At 32.2% G+C, this 17,964-nt stretch overlaps 1 protein-coding gene across 1 annotated transcript in view; it reads right to left on the bottom strand.

Moving 5' to 3' along the window:
* Window positions 1-17,964, bottom strand: part of SLC30A9 (solute carrier family 30 member 9) — a 60,459-nt gene that overhangs the window by 4,189 nt on the left and 38,306 nt on the right. Inside the window, exons 12-17 of the mRNA XM_081139207.1 lie at window positions 16,183-16,222; window positions 15,322-15,393; window positions 14,788-14,895; window positions 12,422-12,587; window positions 7,907-8,036; window positions 5,543-5,656 (exon numbers count right to left, since the gene is read on the bottom strand). Coding sequence (XP_080995333.1) covers window positions 5,543-5,656; window positions 7,907-8,036; window positions 12,422-12,587; window positions 14,788-14,895; window positions 15,322-15,393; window positions 16,183-16,222 — 630 coding nt within the window. The remainder of the gene's footprint in view (window positions 1-5,542; window positions 5,657-7,906; window positions 8,037-12,421; window positions 12,588-14,787; window positions 14,896-15,321; window positions 15,394-16,182; window positions 16,223-17,964) is intronic.

The raw sequence follows: 17,964 nt of genomic DNA, 5'->3' as shown, positions 1-17,964 counted from the left end.
CTGAAAAGGCAGGAAGAAGCCAGGTTGTGAGAAATCTTAAATGCTAGCCTTAGGAATTTCAATTCAATAACAACAAAAATACCTTTAAAACATGGTTAGTGAGGAAATACCGGTAAGCAAGCAGGCAATTACAACAGTCTGCTACTAGAGAGCAAAGTAAAGGCTCTGGCTTTTCCCCCACCATGGGTACATAAAGGATGGACACCCAACTCAATTTGGGGGGAATTAAAAGTGCAATAAGGCCCTGGCTAGGTAGCTCAGTTGGTTATAGAGTCGTCCCGATATGCCAAGGTTGCAGGTTTGATCTCAGTCAGGGCACATACAAGAATCAACGAATGAATACATAAATAAGTGGAAAAACAAATCAATGTTTCTCTCCCTTCCTCTCTCTCTCTCAAATCAATAAATTTAAAAAATTTTAAAGTGCAATAAAATGTAATATAATGATATTGTGAGAATGGAGGACAGAAGAGAGTATAAAATAACTAAATCTACACCTATTAAAGAGAAAATAATGTTTAAATCAGGAGGAGCAGTATAAGACTTTAAGTAAAAAGTATAACAGTAAATATAAAAAATGTGCAAAATATTAAAAGTGGTTATCTCTGTAAAATAGAATTAAGGACTGAGGAGCGTGAGGCTGGTGACACTTATTTCTGTTATAAGCTTTTCAGTTCTGTTTGATCTTATAAAATTTGCATACTATTTGTTAAAAAATGTAAAAATAAATTAGCAAGGGAAAAAGAGATCCTCTAAGTGATTCTGATAACCAGTCAGGATCAATAATTCCTAGCTTAAAAAGTAGCTAGGAGCCCAGCTGGTGTTGCTTAGTGGTTGAGCACTGACCTAGGAACCAAGATTTCTGGTCAGGGCACATGCCCGGGTTATGGGCTTGTTCCCCAGTAGGGGGCATGCAGGAGGCAGCCAATCGACAATGTTTCTCTCTCATGATATATCTCTCTTTCCTTCTCCCTTTCTCTTTCTCAAAATCAATAAAAACATATTTAACAAAACAGTACACTAGGAATATCTGCATATTACTTATGTTTAAGGAATTCCGTTATAAACATAAAACCTGGAGTTTAGATCAAGCTACAGCACTATACTGAGTGTGACTGGGATTTTTCTTATAACTTGTGTCATTAAGAGTCCCTGGGAGTACTTTCTCTTGGATGCTAATTTAAGTGTGGCCAGAGACCCCCAAACATGGGAGGCATACTTTTCTTCACGTTTTCTTTATCTTAAACCATTTCCTGTGTGTAGAACTCTTAATTCAATATGGAATAATAAAAGACTTCCTCAAACAGAAATGAAACTGAATTTTATTTTCCCACTCCCATTCAACCCTTACCCATCCCAATATGACTTGAAAAATTTTAGCAGTTCATGGAAAGTTTAAAATTATTCTATCTAAAAGCACTATATAACAGATGTATACTAATAAAAATCTGATCTCAAGAAAAAGAAACCAAAAAGTTAATTTACTCTGCTCTTTTAAAAATCATTTTCAGAGAGAAAACTAATCAAATTCCTAACATATAATGGGCCCAATACAAAGCAGACACACAAATAAAGGTTTGCCAAATGACAGAATAAATGAATAAAAGAAATAGGATTGATATTCGTAAATCTTAATGATGAGTGCCTAACAAGCTGTCATGTACACAACAGAAACTGAGTAAATATTTGCTAAATTGAAAATTAATAACTGTTGTACAACTTGTGATTTTCATTCACTTATTCAACAAATACTTACTGATCTATTATGTCCCAAGCACTGTTCAATGCAAATTCGAACATTTTACACACTACAGATTTTATTCCAACACTTATATTATGGAGAGATAAAAACTCAATTATTAATGTATTTTGCAGTGCTGAAGTCTAAAGTTAAGAAAATGCTATAGGAGGATGCAATCAGAGAAGTAAAAGACAAAGTAAAGGGCAGAGTGTTTAACTGGAACATGACTTATTAGGAATTTACAAATGTTATGGCATCTTCCCAATTCCAACAGAATTATTTCCTCCCAAACACAAAAAACTTCATAGAATATAGAGGTAGAACAAAAACAAAACAAAACAAAAACCTTTCAAGTTAATAGTTCAAAGAACTTCAAAAAAGAACAAGATATATTTCACATTTATAATATGGGACTTTATAAATTAGCTTCTATTATTTTTTAAATCTTTACATACAATTCTACAAGTTATAGAGTCTAAGCTAAAAATACCTCCTATTCCACTACTTGGATCAATGGCATTACTCTACAGAAATCACTATTCTGCTGCAGAATTTTCTCACTGTGTGTGACCTTCCAAAGTAATTCAATAATTAGTCAAATTTAAACTTAGAAGGCAACCATACCTAGATACTGAAAAGGAGGGAATATTCCAGTGTACAAAGTTTCAGTTTTCAAAAAAATCAGCTTATTTTCATGAGATGAAAGAAGAATTATATTCACACATTCTGTTTGGTGCCTTCACTATGAAGAACTTTCTTTGACTTAAGATTACTTATGACTTATTACCTTAGAGATGTTTCCACCTGAAAATGTTAAACTTGGCTTCTTGGTTTGAAAGGCTTATATAATTCAAAAACACTTATGAGACAGTTCAAACTATTAATTATTAAGTAGTTTATAATTAAAACACAAAGTTAACAAAAAACAGTAAAAGCTTATCTGATTATCATAAGAGTACAGTTGAGAATGATCAATTCTGTATTTTATCTTAAATCTGGCTTCTGATTTGTTTCTATTAAAGCGTAAAGCTAAAATATTGAGTTTAAAAGTCCATTATTTTCCTTGGAACAGACAGAATGGAAAAGCAAAGTTTATTCATTCTTGTGTCACCCTGCATAAAAATAATCATCTCACATTTTATTTAAACATTGCTTCTCAAAGTGTGCTCCAAAGACCACTGGGGTCTTGAGAGCTTTTCAGGGGAACTCTAAAGTCAAACTATTTTCTTAATAAGACTAAGATGTTATTTGCCTTTTTTACTATGCTGACATTTCCTCTGATGGTATAAAAACAATGGTGGATAAAACTGCTGGTACCTTTGCAAAATTCAAGGCAAATGGTACCAAACTACATTGGCAGTCATTTTGTTCCATTACTGCTAGATACTCACAGTTTAAAAAAAAAAGAAAAGGTAATTTCCCTTTAAAATGTCTTTCATGAAGTAGTAAAAAGTACTGGTTTGTTAAACCTGAACTCCTGAGTACACTTTTAAAAATATTCTGTGACAAAATGGGATGTATAAAGCCCTTCTCTTCACACTGAAGTCTGATGTCACAAGGAGAAGCACTTCTGTGATTGCTTCAGTTATGAGTTGAATCAAATGCCTTTTTTTTTTTTTAAATTTAAACACCATTTTTACTTAAAAGAATAACTAACAAACTATGGTTACTCCAATTTGGGTATCTGGCAGCCATCTGTTAACAAATAAAAAAATGAGTCTGTTACTTCAAAGAAAACAACTACAAGTATTTGTTGCTATGATAATGCAAGCTTTCAAGTGAAAATCAGAATGTTGGAAAACTCACATCCACCACTGTGAGCCTGACAGCTTCTACTTTAAAATGTAACATTTGAAAGATGTTCACAGAGTCAGCCAACCAATTATTTTCCAAATAACCAATTCATAATACTACAGAATCATGCATGGGTAAAAGAGCCATTCAGAGTACAAAGACAGGCCAACAGATTTAAATACAACAGTATAGAGTAGAAAACTAATCATACCCAAAGAGAGGTCTGGCCTTTGCTCTTGGCTACTAGGAGGTGATCTCTAAGCCCTTGGAATGTCCTGTCTGATAAATTATGTCTTTGTTTATCTGCTCTACCTCCAGAAAGAGCTGAAGAAGTAAGGTCAGGTGCTTAGACAGTCAACTTCTATGAAGCCCAATAAAATCTCTGGACACCAAGGTTTAGTTGAGCTTCCCTGATGGCAATATTCCCTGCAAAATGTCAAACACTGTTGCTAGGGAAAAAATACTGTCCATGACTCTATGGGGAGAGGACAACGTGAAGCTCTGTGTAAGAACTTGGCTAGTTTTAATCTGTATGTTTTCATTATAATAAACCATAACTGTGAGTATAATAGCATTTAGTGAGTTCTGAAATTCCTAGTGAATTATCTAACCTGAGGGTGGTCTTAGAAACCCCTCAAACTTTGCAACTGTGTTAGAAACGAGGGTGGTCTCCTGGACTGTGCCCCCTAACTTCACAAACGTATAAAAAGTTCATTGACATGGTTTCAGGTTCCACATTGCAGCTAAGCTTTAAGAGGCTACCCGTTGCCAGGTTTTGGTGTAATATCAAAAGAGAGTATCACAATCATTTGAAAAGGTCTAAGAATACTTATAAGGGCTCCTCTCTTTCTTCATATTCTTCAACCAAAACAATATCTGGCAACAAACTGAATGCAAAAACACATGCGAATCTAGCTGTCTTTGATTTTTGCAAAAGCATAAAACAATACTACAGTTCTTGGTAATTTTTTTCATTTTAGAAAAGTTATTTTTTTTGTTAAAATGTTATTTACATTAATATGTAATTATGTTTTTAAATAAATATTTTTCAATTTCTCAGTTTTAATTTATGATTTGGTAAATATCAGTAACTATAAATCAAATAAAAGCTCTTTGGGTCCTCAATAATTTTTAAGGTGGCAACGGATCCTAACACCAAAATATCTGAGAATTACTCATATATAAACTTCAAAAATATTGCCTGACAAAGCTTATGAACTGTAATATTAACATGAACAAAACCATTTTATTTCAAGTACTTCTATTAATCTGATCAAATATCTAGATTCTAAAAGATAGGAAGCAGTGATATGTTTCCCCTCAATTTTTGCTTTTGTTTCCCTTCAATTTTTAACAAAACTAAACAATGGTCAACGTCAACTGAAGAAAATGCACGTTCTTCAACAAGCTATATATGTTAATGATCATTTACAATTTTTATTCATGGAAAACAAAGAGAACCCAAATGTCAATAAACGACAATTTGAGAGCACTGAGAGGTTTTTAAAAAGTCTGATCAAGTAATATTTCAGTAAAATAACTGAGTATGTTGTAACAATCTCCAACTGAACAAAAACAAACAGAAAATATAAAAGAACATTAGATGGACTAAAAAGCAAGATGTATGTGAATGTTTAGGTCACATGCTATTTTTTTCCTAACTTTTCAAAATTTTTAAATTTCCCTTTTACTATTCTCTAGAAATTTTCTAATGATTCTTATTTAAAAACAAGCAAAAAAAGTTTGACTATTTTAGATATTAAGCAAGCAGTATAGAATAACAATAGAAGTACTTAAGTTGGAATTGAGATACATAAATTCAAAACCAATTCCCCTACTTTCTTGAATAAATTATCTAATTTCTCTAACCTATTCATTCTTACCCAAAGCAACCAACACATCATGGGTTTCTGACAATATATACATATGATGCAATTAGCATAGTGTCTGACATAAAGTACAAAAAATAGATATTATAATTATGTTATTATAATGAATATATCTTACTTTTAGTTCCTTCTCAAGTCTATCTACTTCAGCTCCTAAAGTATCAATAATATTTTCTCCATGTTTAAGCATAAAGGTCTCTAGGTCTTCAGGAGTTTTCACTTCTTGAATTTCCTATAAAGAAAATGATAGCAGGGAAACAAAATAAGAATTTTATAAAATCATAGTAGTATGTTGATAATTTCTTTAAAAAAATTATAGTACCATGAACTTTAATGAAAAAGAAAATCTTTCAAGCCAGCCCTAGCCCATGTGGCTCAGTGGGTTAGAGCATCGTCCTGCACAACTAAAGGTTGCAGGTTTGATTCCCAGGAAGGGCACATACCTTGGATCCCGATCAGGGAGTGTACGGGAAGGCAACCGATCAAAGTTTCTCTCTCCCATCAGTGTGTGTGTATGTGTCTCTCTCTCGCACACACTATCTTTCCCTTCCCCTCTCTCTCTAAAAATCAATTAAGCATGTCCTTGGGTGAGGATTAAAAAAAATAAAAAAGCAACTTTCAAGCCACAGTCAATAAACAACCTATTTCCAAAAAACTGAAATTCAAGAAAAAATTGAACATCTACCTTAGACAATTAAACAAAACAAAAACAATTCTAAGTGGATTAAAAACCTAAGGGTAAAAACAAACCATAAGACTTTTAGAGAAAAAAATAAGTATGTTTATGATAATGGGTAAGGAAGGATTACTCAGGCAAGACTATGAAACACACAGAGAAAAAGATTACAAATTTGACATTAAAATTAAAAACCACATTAAATCTTCTGAACAACAAAGTGGTAAATCACAAACTTGAAGAAGATATTTGCATATACTTAACTGAGAAAGAATTAGTATTAAGCATATGAAAAAAATGTTTACAAATCTGTCAGAAAAATAGAAATTAAAGAAACGAGTAGAGGAAATTCCAATGGTCAATGAATTTCAATATTTATTAACCTCATTACTACCAGGAAAATATAAATTAAAACAAGATACCTCTTCACACCTATCACAATGACAAAAATTTCAAAACTCTGTCAATATAATCTAGTAAGAATGTGAAGCAACAAAAATTTGATACAATAATAGTGGAAATTAAATTGACCCACTTTTGCAAAAAATTTGTCAGTGTCTAGAGAAGTTGATGCTCACCCAAGGGCCCATCTATTTTAAATCTAGCTATATATTACCCTAAAGAAATTCTTGCATATGTGAATGAGGAAACATGGATAAAAATGCCACTGTGGCACTGTTTCTAATAGCTTAACATAAGAAACAATATAAATGTCCACAAACTAGAGACTAGATAAATAAATTGCAGATATTCACATAATGGAATATTATATAGCAGTCACAGTAAATTAACTAAAGGTATATATTTTAACAGGGGGAATCTCAAAAACATGCTGTTGACAATTGCAGAGGCAATCATTTAGTATATACTGCTTATATCAATTTTTAAACATCCAAAATGTTGTTATATATTATGCTAATAAAAATATATTAAGAAGTATAAAAACCTAAGTAGAATGATAGGTACTATGTTCAGGATAATTGTTAGTTCTAGGGATGGAGGAAAGAGAATAGGACCTATAATAATAACACAAGGGCTTCAATTGTTTTGCAACGATTTATCTCTTTTTTTAAGATCTTAGGCAAATACAGTATGGTAAAATATTAAGATTTGACAAAGGCAAGTGGTATCCTCTGCACTGTTTATTACATTACCCTCTGTAAATTCTCTTTTAAAGTATTCTTAATTTTAAAAAGCATGGATTCTGGAGGCACAGAGGCCTAAATTCATATGTGATTCCATATATGGCTCTCCAATTTTAGGCAAGTTACTTAATCTCTCTGTGTCCCTATTTCCCTATATATGAAAATGAAAATATTATTTCTTTACCTCACAGGGTTGTTAAAAGTACATTAGATGACATATATAAAATGCCTGGCAAGCACTTTAATAAGTCTGCATTTCTATCTCCTCTAACCCACTCTACAGTAAATAAAAGGGTCTCTGTCAAATTTTGGAACCCTAAGAAGCTGAAAACAAAAGTGAATTTATGAGCTATAAAAAAGTCTTATTTTAGCTCTGGCTGGTGTGGCTCAGTTGGTTGGGTGGCATCCCGTGCACTGAAAGGTTGCCAGTTCAATTCCTGTCAGAATACATGCTCAGGCTGCGGGCTCGATCCTTGGTAGGGGGCATGCAGGAGGCTGCTGATCAATATTCCACTCTCATATCAATGTTTTTCTCTCCCTCCCTCTCTTTTTAAAAAGCAGTAAAAATGTTCTAAAAAAAGTTTTGTTTTATTTTATTGACTTAAAACATAATTTTTCTAATCATTGGCTTTATAAGAAAACAACAAATACATACACTTACCTGTAGCATTTGGTCAAAATCTTGTTTTTCCAAATACGATCTTGTAACAACTCGTCCATCAAAATCTACTTCTGCCTTAAATCTAACTTTACCTAGTCCCAAATCTGTGGCTTTAACATCATGAATTGCCCTGCAATCAATAACAATGCTTACAAATTTATATACACACATACATGTATATACATTTTAATGGCAAAAAGTCTAGAATTATTTTTTCCACCAGTGATGAAAGTGTTCACCATTAAGTGCCACCTATCATTTTCCAAATAAATGTCCATTTAGCTATTTTTACATAAGGCCAAAGGTATAAACTTAATATTATTTTATGGTAATCCATATACATATGAATTATAAAGTTGATAGATTTTTAAAAATCAACTCTAAATTACTTTTCAATAATCTGGTCATTTTATCTCACAGTCCCTTTTTCCTTTTTTAAATAGCTTCTTTAAAAAACTTTTCAAACAACTCTGTAAAGTACTCTATTAGAATAACTTAGTAATAACTACCTAATGAGAATGATGTGTGAAATAATGAGCCAACACTTACACCTAATGCTACCAATTACATGGCAGACATTTATTGAACGGCATTTACAAAGTAGGTATGATGGAATCTTTACAGATGATAAAACAGTCCCACAGGGAACAAGTGACTTGTCCAAGGTAATTCAACTAGTCAACAGCAAAGCCAGGACTCACCCCAGATCTTCAGATAGCCAAACCCAATGGTCTTTCTGTTATACCATTTTGCCTCCCAGAAAGGGAAACTCAAGCATAACCACTTTTCATCCTTCCTGCCCTAACCCTCTGGAATCAATCTTCCCCCAAAACCATTGAGAAATTATTTTCTTTCTTGATAATCACTATAACATCTTTTCTTTATAGGATATATAAGAGAATAAGAAAACACTGTGAATCCTAGAGATATGGGGAGCTACTGGGAAAACAAGCCTAAATAAGACTCCAAGTACTCTTAAAGCCTTTGATTTCAATTTCTGAGTGATCTTGAGCAAGTTACTAAATAATGAGTCTGAAATTATCTATATAAAGAAGCATATTTATTAACTATCTAGGGTGAAAATAAGAATAACATTTATAAAATTATATGTATCCAAGTTGAAATAAAACTTGTCTAGATTGGTAAGAAGCTATAAAGCTCATTCTTAAAAGAAAAAAAAAGCATATCTATCTCAGTCCTCACAAAATATTAATAAATTTGATTATTTGGCTAATACCTGAATAGCAGCTAATGAAAATATCCTAATATATGTTTTCCTTGTGTTCTAATTATTTTATTTTTTTAAATATCTTTTTTATTGATTCCAGAGAGAGGAATGGAGAGGGGGAGATAGAAACATCAATGATGCTCTAGAAAGTCACTGACAGGCGGCCTGCTGCATGCCCCCTACTGGGGATTGAGCCTGCAACCTGGGCATGTGCCCTGACCAGGAATCAAACTGTGATCTCCTGGTTCATAGGTCAACACTCAACCACTGAGCTATGCCGGCCAGAGCTTGTGTTCCTATATATAACTGCAGATAGAAAGCTGTCACAGGCAGCATCTATCATGGCTCCATATGATCCCTGCCTCCTGTTTTCAAAGCCCTTGTACAAGCCTCTCTCCTTGAATGTAAGCTAGACCTAGTGACTTGCTCCTAACCAACAGAGCATGGCAAAGGGATGAGATGTCATTTCTAAGATTAGATGACTAATCTGTAACCTTTATCTTGTTTACCCTCAATCTCTATTGCCTTCTCAGCTTGTACACTTTGAAAGCAAGCTGCCATGTTGGAGAGGACCATGTGACCAAAAAAAAAAAAAAAAAAAGTTTAAATCATGTCAATAATTGAGTGAGCTTAGAAGCAGGTCCATCCCAGAAGATGACTACAGTCCCAGCTAGCACCTTGATGACAGTTTGTGAGAAATCCTGAAGTAGAGGACCCAGGTAAACCATGGCCGGATTCCTGACCCACAGAATCTATGTGGTAATAAATATTGTTTAAAGTCACTAAGTTTGGGGGTAATTTGTCACATAGCAATAGATAATATACGATCTAAAAAACTGTATAGCCCGACCGGGAGTGGCTCAGCAGTTGAGTGTCGACCTAGGATCCAGGCGATCGGGGTTCGATTCCCGGTCAGGGCACATGCCCGGGTTGCAGGCTCAATCAATGACTCTCTCATCATTGATGTTTCTATCTCTCTCTCCCCCTCTCCTTTCCTCTCTCTGAAATCAATAAAGATATATTAAAAAAAAACAAAAAACTGTATAAACTTCCTGGATTACTAACATTTATTTTCTCCAACAATTTAATCTACAAATCTTTACTCTTGCAGAAAATTTCAAAACTTGTCACAGTCTTTCCATTTATAGCTTTTTTTAGACTTTAATTATAAACAATATATGAAAAATTATAAACATATATGTACCTAACAACATGGTAACAAAATACATGAAGCAAAAACTGACAGAAATAAAAGGAGAAATAGGCAATTCAACAATAATAGCTGGAGACTTCCAATATCCTACTTTCAATAATGGATAAAACAACTAGGCAAGAAGATCAACAGGAAAACAGAAGGCTTAAACACTAGAAACCAACTAAACCTAACAGACATCTATACAACACTCGCTATAACAACAGAAGAATATACATTCTTCTCAAGTGAACAGGGAACATTATCCAAGATAGATTATATGCTAGGTCATAAAACAAACCAGTAAATTTAAAAGGACAGACATAATACAAAGTATGTTCTCTGCCCACAATGGAATAAAGAAATCAATAACAAAAGGACATTTGGGAAACTCACAAATACTAAGAGATTAACATACTCCTAAATAACCAATGGCTAAAGAAAAAAGAAAAAATGAGATTAGAAAATTATTTGAAATGAATGAAAATGAAGACACAATGTACTGAAATTTATAGGGTGCAGCAAAAGGAGAGCTTAGAGGGAAATTTGTAACTGTAAAATCCTATATTAAGAAGAAAGATAGCAAATCAAAAACTTAACCTACCATCTTAAACCACTGGAAAAAGAGCAAACTAAACCTAAAGCAAGCAGGAAAAAGAAAATAATATATATATTAGAGCAGAAATTCATGAAATAGAGAATAGGAAAACAACAGAATATGAATTCGACCAAAAGATGGTTCTCTAAAAAGATCAACAAAATTGACAAACCAAAAACCTTTAGTTAGACCAACAAAGAAAAACAAGAGAAGGCTCAAATTACTAGAATCAGAAAGAAGAGGCATTACTACCAAACCTAAAGAAATAAAAAGGATTACAAAGAAATACTATGAACTGTTGTATGCCAACAAATCAGATAACTTAGAAGTAATGGACAAATTCCTAGAGAGACACAAAGTACCAAAACTGACTCAAGAAGAAAAAGACAACCTAAACATATGTAACAAGTAGAGAGAGATTAGTAATAAAAAAAACCTAGTCACACAGAAAAGCCCATGCCCAAATGGCATCAGTGCTGAATTCTATCAAACATTTAAAGAAGAAATACTACCAATTCTTCACAAACTCTTCCAAAAAATATGAGAAGAGAACATGTCCCAACTTATTCTATAAGGTATTACCTTGATACCAAAATCAGGCAAAGATATCACAAGGAAAAGATATTAACATGGATTATCTTACATTAAGTTACTAAGCCTAATACTTATTTTAAGAATGCTCCACTTCTAACCTTGATCCAGCTAGGTAACTATTTTTCAAGATTAAACATACAGGGCTTAATAACTTACTCATTTGTTTTACCAATTCAGACATACAGGCCATTCGTAAAAGATTTAACTTAAGAGTTTAATTATAACACAGAAGAAAAATATATTCTCATTTTAAAGTTTAATATATATATTTGTAGCTAATGGAAAATTGGGATTTCAAAGGATTGTTCCTTCCACTTCACTCTGAAACCACACTGCTGCTGAATTTCACTAAAAAATACTATTAGAACTCTGTACCTCTTCTGATTCTCTCCTAAGTCTTCAGTTCTTTATTCTTATATAATTTAAAAGATAAAGATTATAAGAAAAAATTTTAAAATAAGCAAAAACAAACAATAAGTTTATTTTCAAAGGGAATATAAATGATATTTAATTTGGTAAGCATCTCCCCATGAATAAAAAATCTTAAATTTAATATATTCAATTTATAATTCTAATACAAATATAAGGCAAATATAAATATGAAAGTTCCACCTAAATGGTTCCACATTAAGGCAGTAACTACTTTGCAAACTTCTGTTCCGATTACATCATCTAACTGTTCCTTATTCTAAAAATTAAAGAGGCACAAAATTTAAAAGGAAACTTAAGGAGTTTCCTAAATACTTTCACTTGCTAATTCTTACAAGACTGCAATTCTGAAAATAGATTAAAAAGCTCTGATGGCTACAGATACAAAACCTCTTCTGGAAGTATTTACAAACTTAGCATATCTATTTCTTAATGATTCTGTAAACCTTAAGAGCATCACGGGAATAAGCTGACCTTACTGATGGGTCGTTCTCCAGGAGTTCAGTAAGCCGCTGTACTTGTTCAGGCTGGATGGATCGCCCTAGCAGTGCTTCTGTGTTAGTGTAGATGAGAAATGCTGAGACCACACCTAACAGGGTGCCCACACCCAAAGAACCTAGGCTGTCATACAGTGGATTGCCTAAATAAAGCACATAAGAAGTCAGTAAATTAACATTTTCTATTATTTCAATGAGCTTTAGTGAGCAAAGAACCAAAATCAGTAAATCAAGGGGCTTAAAATTCATTCTGATTCCTTTAATGACTTTCTCCTAATAGATTTACCATACTACAAAATGTGGAATGATACAACTTGCTTCGTATCACATAGGAGTATTATGGGGTTTAATTATTTAAGCTCTGTTTCTTGCATCTGATCATTATATGGGTGAGGGTTCAGAGCATTTTCAGATTAGAGAATACATACACATATTAATAATAGTCTATTTTTGTTAGCAGTATCAGTAGCACTTTTTCTATTCCAGGTTGACAAAATAATTGTAAGATCAAAAGCTGAAAGAAATAACCATTTTTGAGTCTTATTCTTACCAAGATTCTATGAGAGAATTAAACCATACAAAAAATTATATGGGTTACTCCTTTATCCTTCAACCAAGGGTGATACATAGCTAATGCTATTCTAGATACTAAAAACAAAGTTCATCATTGCATGCTACCTTAGAGCAGTGGTTCTCATAGTGTGATCCCTTGATCAGCAGCATCAACATCACTTGAGAACTTGGTAGAAATGCAGATTCTCAGCCCTCAACCTAAACCTTCTGAATCAAAAACTCTGGAGGTAGGGTCTAGGATTCTGTGTCTTCCAACCTCCAGGCGATTCTGATTCTAAAAACTGTCTTCCATTGTTAGGGCTTAATTCTCTCCCAGAACCAATGAGAAGAGCTGATTTACTATCTATAAAGGACTAGAAGTCTTTTACTTCTAAAGATAAAATGTCAATATTAATTTTAAGTCTCTTAATGTATGATAAAACATATTATTTTACTAAAAATATCTCAATTTACATACCAGTTTTACTAACATTTAGTCAAAAATATAACACTAAAAAGTAAACTGATTTATCTGTATTGAAGTCTTAAAAATGATCCACTTGTAAGTAAAATATAATCTACTAGGAGGCCTATAATTATAGAATTCAAAATCAAATACATTGCTCTTTAGAAATCCAAATTTAATTATTTTTATTTAAAAATATATGTATATAAGTAATCCTACAGAAATCACAGGAATATTAGCTGGAAAATATTTTATTTCTTGGCATGTTATTTAAATTTAATTTAAATGAATTAATTTAACTAAGATTTAATTCACGTGAAATATTCTTAAAACACAATCTTATACGTTTGATTTGACTGGTTAACATTATATAAAATAATCTATTAAAAGTTTACTTATTCATCAAGTCACACTTTTCTCAAACCTACAATTTTCCTAAGTAATAATTTATGTCCAAAAAAAGTCTAATATGATAAAGTTAACCAGAAAAACAATAAAAACTTTTAGAAATATTCTGGATTACAGTGAACATCAGAGAATGCTGGTTTAGTCTTAAAATGTATATTCAAAATGAGAAAAACCTATTCATATTTTAGAGTATTTTAAGAAACATTGTAGAACTGAGAGCTCATTACCTCAAACTATTCAAATATGCAAGAGCAAATAAATGAGTAAGAATGGAAGAAGCTCCATTCCAAGAGAATTCAAATCTCAGAAATTTGAGTCTTTGCATACTAAACGATTCTTTGTTTTACAAAATAAAAATAAAATGATTTTTCTGTCTTCTGCTTCATCTGTATTGTACTGGCCTTCAAAACACTTAACTAGCCTCCAAATGAGGGTGAAATACACTTGAGAGTCAAAGAAACAGGAAAACAATAGCACTTATTATTAGTACTAACGGTGGAAAAGACAAATTAACAAATGCTGCAATATGTATTCATTTAGAGCTTTAGACTTTATTAAAGTTCTCTCTTGTATTTATCTTAATAAACCTGTGAGGTCACTAGGACAAATATCAATACTTCTATAGGTAAAGAATAACCGTGTAATTTATTAAGTCACAGAAAGATTTAGAGCATTACAGAAATACTCTATTAACAGCCTTCTTTATTTCTAAGAGAAATTCCTAACTCAAGAGAAATTTTACACTTTTACTGACCAAATGTTTTATACAAACAAGTTAATAAGTTAGGTTAGTATAAAATTAGCATCTAACAATCTATTGGTTTAAAATTATTCAATGATATAAAAGAAAATTTACACATATTAGAGAATTATTTAAGTAGTACAAATAAATCACCTGTAATATAAGAAATGTTTACCTGTTATAGAAGTCAGGCCCATACAAGTGGCTGCTATTGTCACTCCCAAAACTGCTGCAGTATCTTCCAATAATATAACATTTGTACTAGGATCACGACTTTCCATTACTTAATCATTTGGGGAGAGACAAGAAAGAAACTTTCTGAAATTTTAACTTGATACAGGTAACATTTTAATAAGTATTCATTTCAAATTAAGATATAAATTAAAATAAAAAATGTATGAAAGGCCCAGATTTTAAAAACACTGCTCAATGCAAACAATTTATTGGTTTACATGTTCAAATTGCTTTAAGTTACATAAGCACATACAGAAATACTGTAGTTTACTTAAGTTAAATCTAAATATAAAGTGTTCATGTTCAAATTACATTACATTTCTCTTTTTAAAAGAACTGATGTATATGTAAGAGCCACACATGGGGAAGACACTGAAATATATTTTGGACATATCTATAAGGAACAAAGCAATAGTACTAAGCAATTTTAAGCAAATAAAGATGAAATAATACACCTGGTTTCTAAAACACATACCATACTTGTAAAATGACATTCCTTTGGCCTGAGCACTCCTACGAAGTTCATTTACAGCAACAAGAAGTGTTGCTGCAAGAAAAGCATTCATATCAGCAAGGAAGAAACTTCATGCCTCGAAACTTTAAAGATGGCATCTCAAAAGATAAATATGCATAACACTTTAATGCTAGGGTTGGAAATAAGGAAAAGTTCTGTATTAACTAGTTATTATCAAGGCCCCAATTAATCATCACAAAATAATGAATCCCATATTTCTAAACCATAGTAATTTAAAGTCATTACCACACTACCAGCCTTAATTTACTGGACAGCTACTAGTTGGCAGGCATGACACTAATTAAGCACCATCACTCTGATCCTCCCAACCTTTTGAGGCAGGTGGTGTTATCACCGTTTTACAAAGATGAAGGAAACACTATGCACAGAAAGTAACAATGTTTCAGAAGTAAACATACTATGAGTAAAGCAGTGAATTAGGCAGTTTCAGACATGACAGTAGCACTTCTCTGTCATAATACTGCTATAGCTGAAACTTTTAGAAATTTCAAAATATTTATATTGCAAAAAAAGACAGCCTTCTCAGATTAACATGCTAAAACCTGATTTTTTAAGAACTCAGTATATAGTGATATTTTTATACTCCATTTCAAATGTTCTGAGTTTTATGATATGATACTCAAGAAAAAATAGCTTTTCCCTTGCCCCTATCCATTACAGGAACAGGCACAGTACATTATACAAAGAATTTACTCCATAAAAGTAGACAAAGCTTAGATTCCTATTCCCACAGTTCTTTTTATGAACTGCTGAATATATATTACTAAATTAAGAATAAAGAAATACTATGACAGTACATACCTCCTTCAGATACCAATGATCCTGCTAAAATACAATATGCCTAGAAAATAAATATTAAAATAAAGCATAAGTTAACATTTCATTTAAAAAAATCACAATTGTTCATACATAAAGTTTGTACCGTTTAAATTTAAACCTGAATCTGAATTCAGACCAGATAAGGATCTTGATGGAAATAGCTCAAATGAGGAAAATGAGATAGACGGTATCTTCATATGAGGAAACAGATAAAGTTTAAAAATGTGATGGTCATCTCATTTTTTAATACTCAGAAGAGCAATATATATTTTTTATATTTATACAAGGGTAGGCAAAAGTAGGTTTATAGTTATGAGTACACGAAACAGTTTATTCTTGTATTACTTCTTAATTATTGTATTGTTTTCCATATATGCCCACCCCTGTACATATTATAGTACTACATTCCAAAATGAGGCACTATACCATTATACTGCAGAATGTATACCATGACTTAAGCTCAATTCATGATATAAAAGATGAAAGAATCATTTAATTAGTATAAAAATTTTTGAAGTTCAAAATTAAAACAAATATTTGAAATCTGGGGTTGTGAATACCAGATATAGTAAGATCAACTCCCATACTCAAATAACTTCTGGATTTGTTTGGATGCCAAGTACAAAGAGAATCCTTTCTGAATTCTGATTCAAAAAAATAAGTAACTATAAATAGTAATCAAGTTTTGGGGGGGGGGTAACATACTTTCCTTGTAGTCCCAGGACACTCTTGGAATTAAATAAAGATATCAAGAGTAACTTTAGTCCAAGGTATATAGAAAGCATTAACCTAGGAACACAAACTTTTAAAAATTTTAAATGAAATTCAAACCAATCATCTACAGAATTTTTAACATTACCTTTTTGGACCCTGAAGCTTCCCTAAAATAGAGGTTTGAAAATTTTGAACCCTGTCCAATGCTTTCATAATTCTGTTAAGGAAACTGAGATTTCCAAACGCTATGTGATTTACCTGAGTACACAGAAATGATACCACAGCAAGAATTAGAAAACAGGCTTTCCAGTTTCAATTCTAGGCTCTTTCGAACCTAATCATGCTGCCAGTGTGAAACATAGTGACTAAACTTACTAGCAATTTTTTAATCCTCCTATCTCCTTCCAGAGAGGACTTAAGACACACTTATCACCCAATAAAGGAAGATACCATATCTGCCAAGATTCCAAGATAATACCTAATAAATATAAATTGGTCTATGGTGTGCTGAATCCATTGTTTATTAACAAACAGTCATAGTCTAATGGAAAGAAGCCAATTTAGTTACTAAAAGATAGAAGAGCTTCTAGAAGCTTTAAAACTTATACACAATTGAAAATTTAATTAATCAATCCCTAACTCCAGAGTAATTAATTTTGTTGCCTCTATAAAGTAGTATTTTACAAATTAGATGAATGCTAAGACAATGAGATATCTATAACGTGGCCAAACCTTTGCTGAATGAAGGACATACCCTTGTTCATTTTAATTATATGAAATGTATTATGGTAAGAAACTAGTCAATAAAAAAAATAGAAAAAGCCTTGTTTAATAGGCTTGTTATTATGTAAGTATATAGGTGTAACAAGATGTTAAAATGAGATTCACTCAGGTTGAGAACAAAGTAGGTTACAAGTACCCCAATTCCCAAATGAGAGCTATACATCTATTCAAAGCCTTGCACGGGTGGCCCAAGCCTGGTTTTACAATTCCAATCTCCACAACCACTAGCCCACATAGGCACAACTGAGGTTAAAGAGGCCAAAAATG

Source organism: Miniopterus schreibersii (genome assembly GCF_964146895.1).
Source record: "Miniopterus schreibersii genome assembly, chromosome: 1".
In the NCBI taxonomy this organism is placed as follows: Eukaryota; Metazoa; Chordata; class Mammalia; order Chiroptera; family Miniopteridae; genus Miniopterus; species Miniopterus schreibersii.
This window is presented reverse-complemented; position numbering and strand designations above follow the sequence as displayed.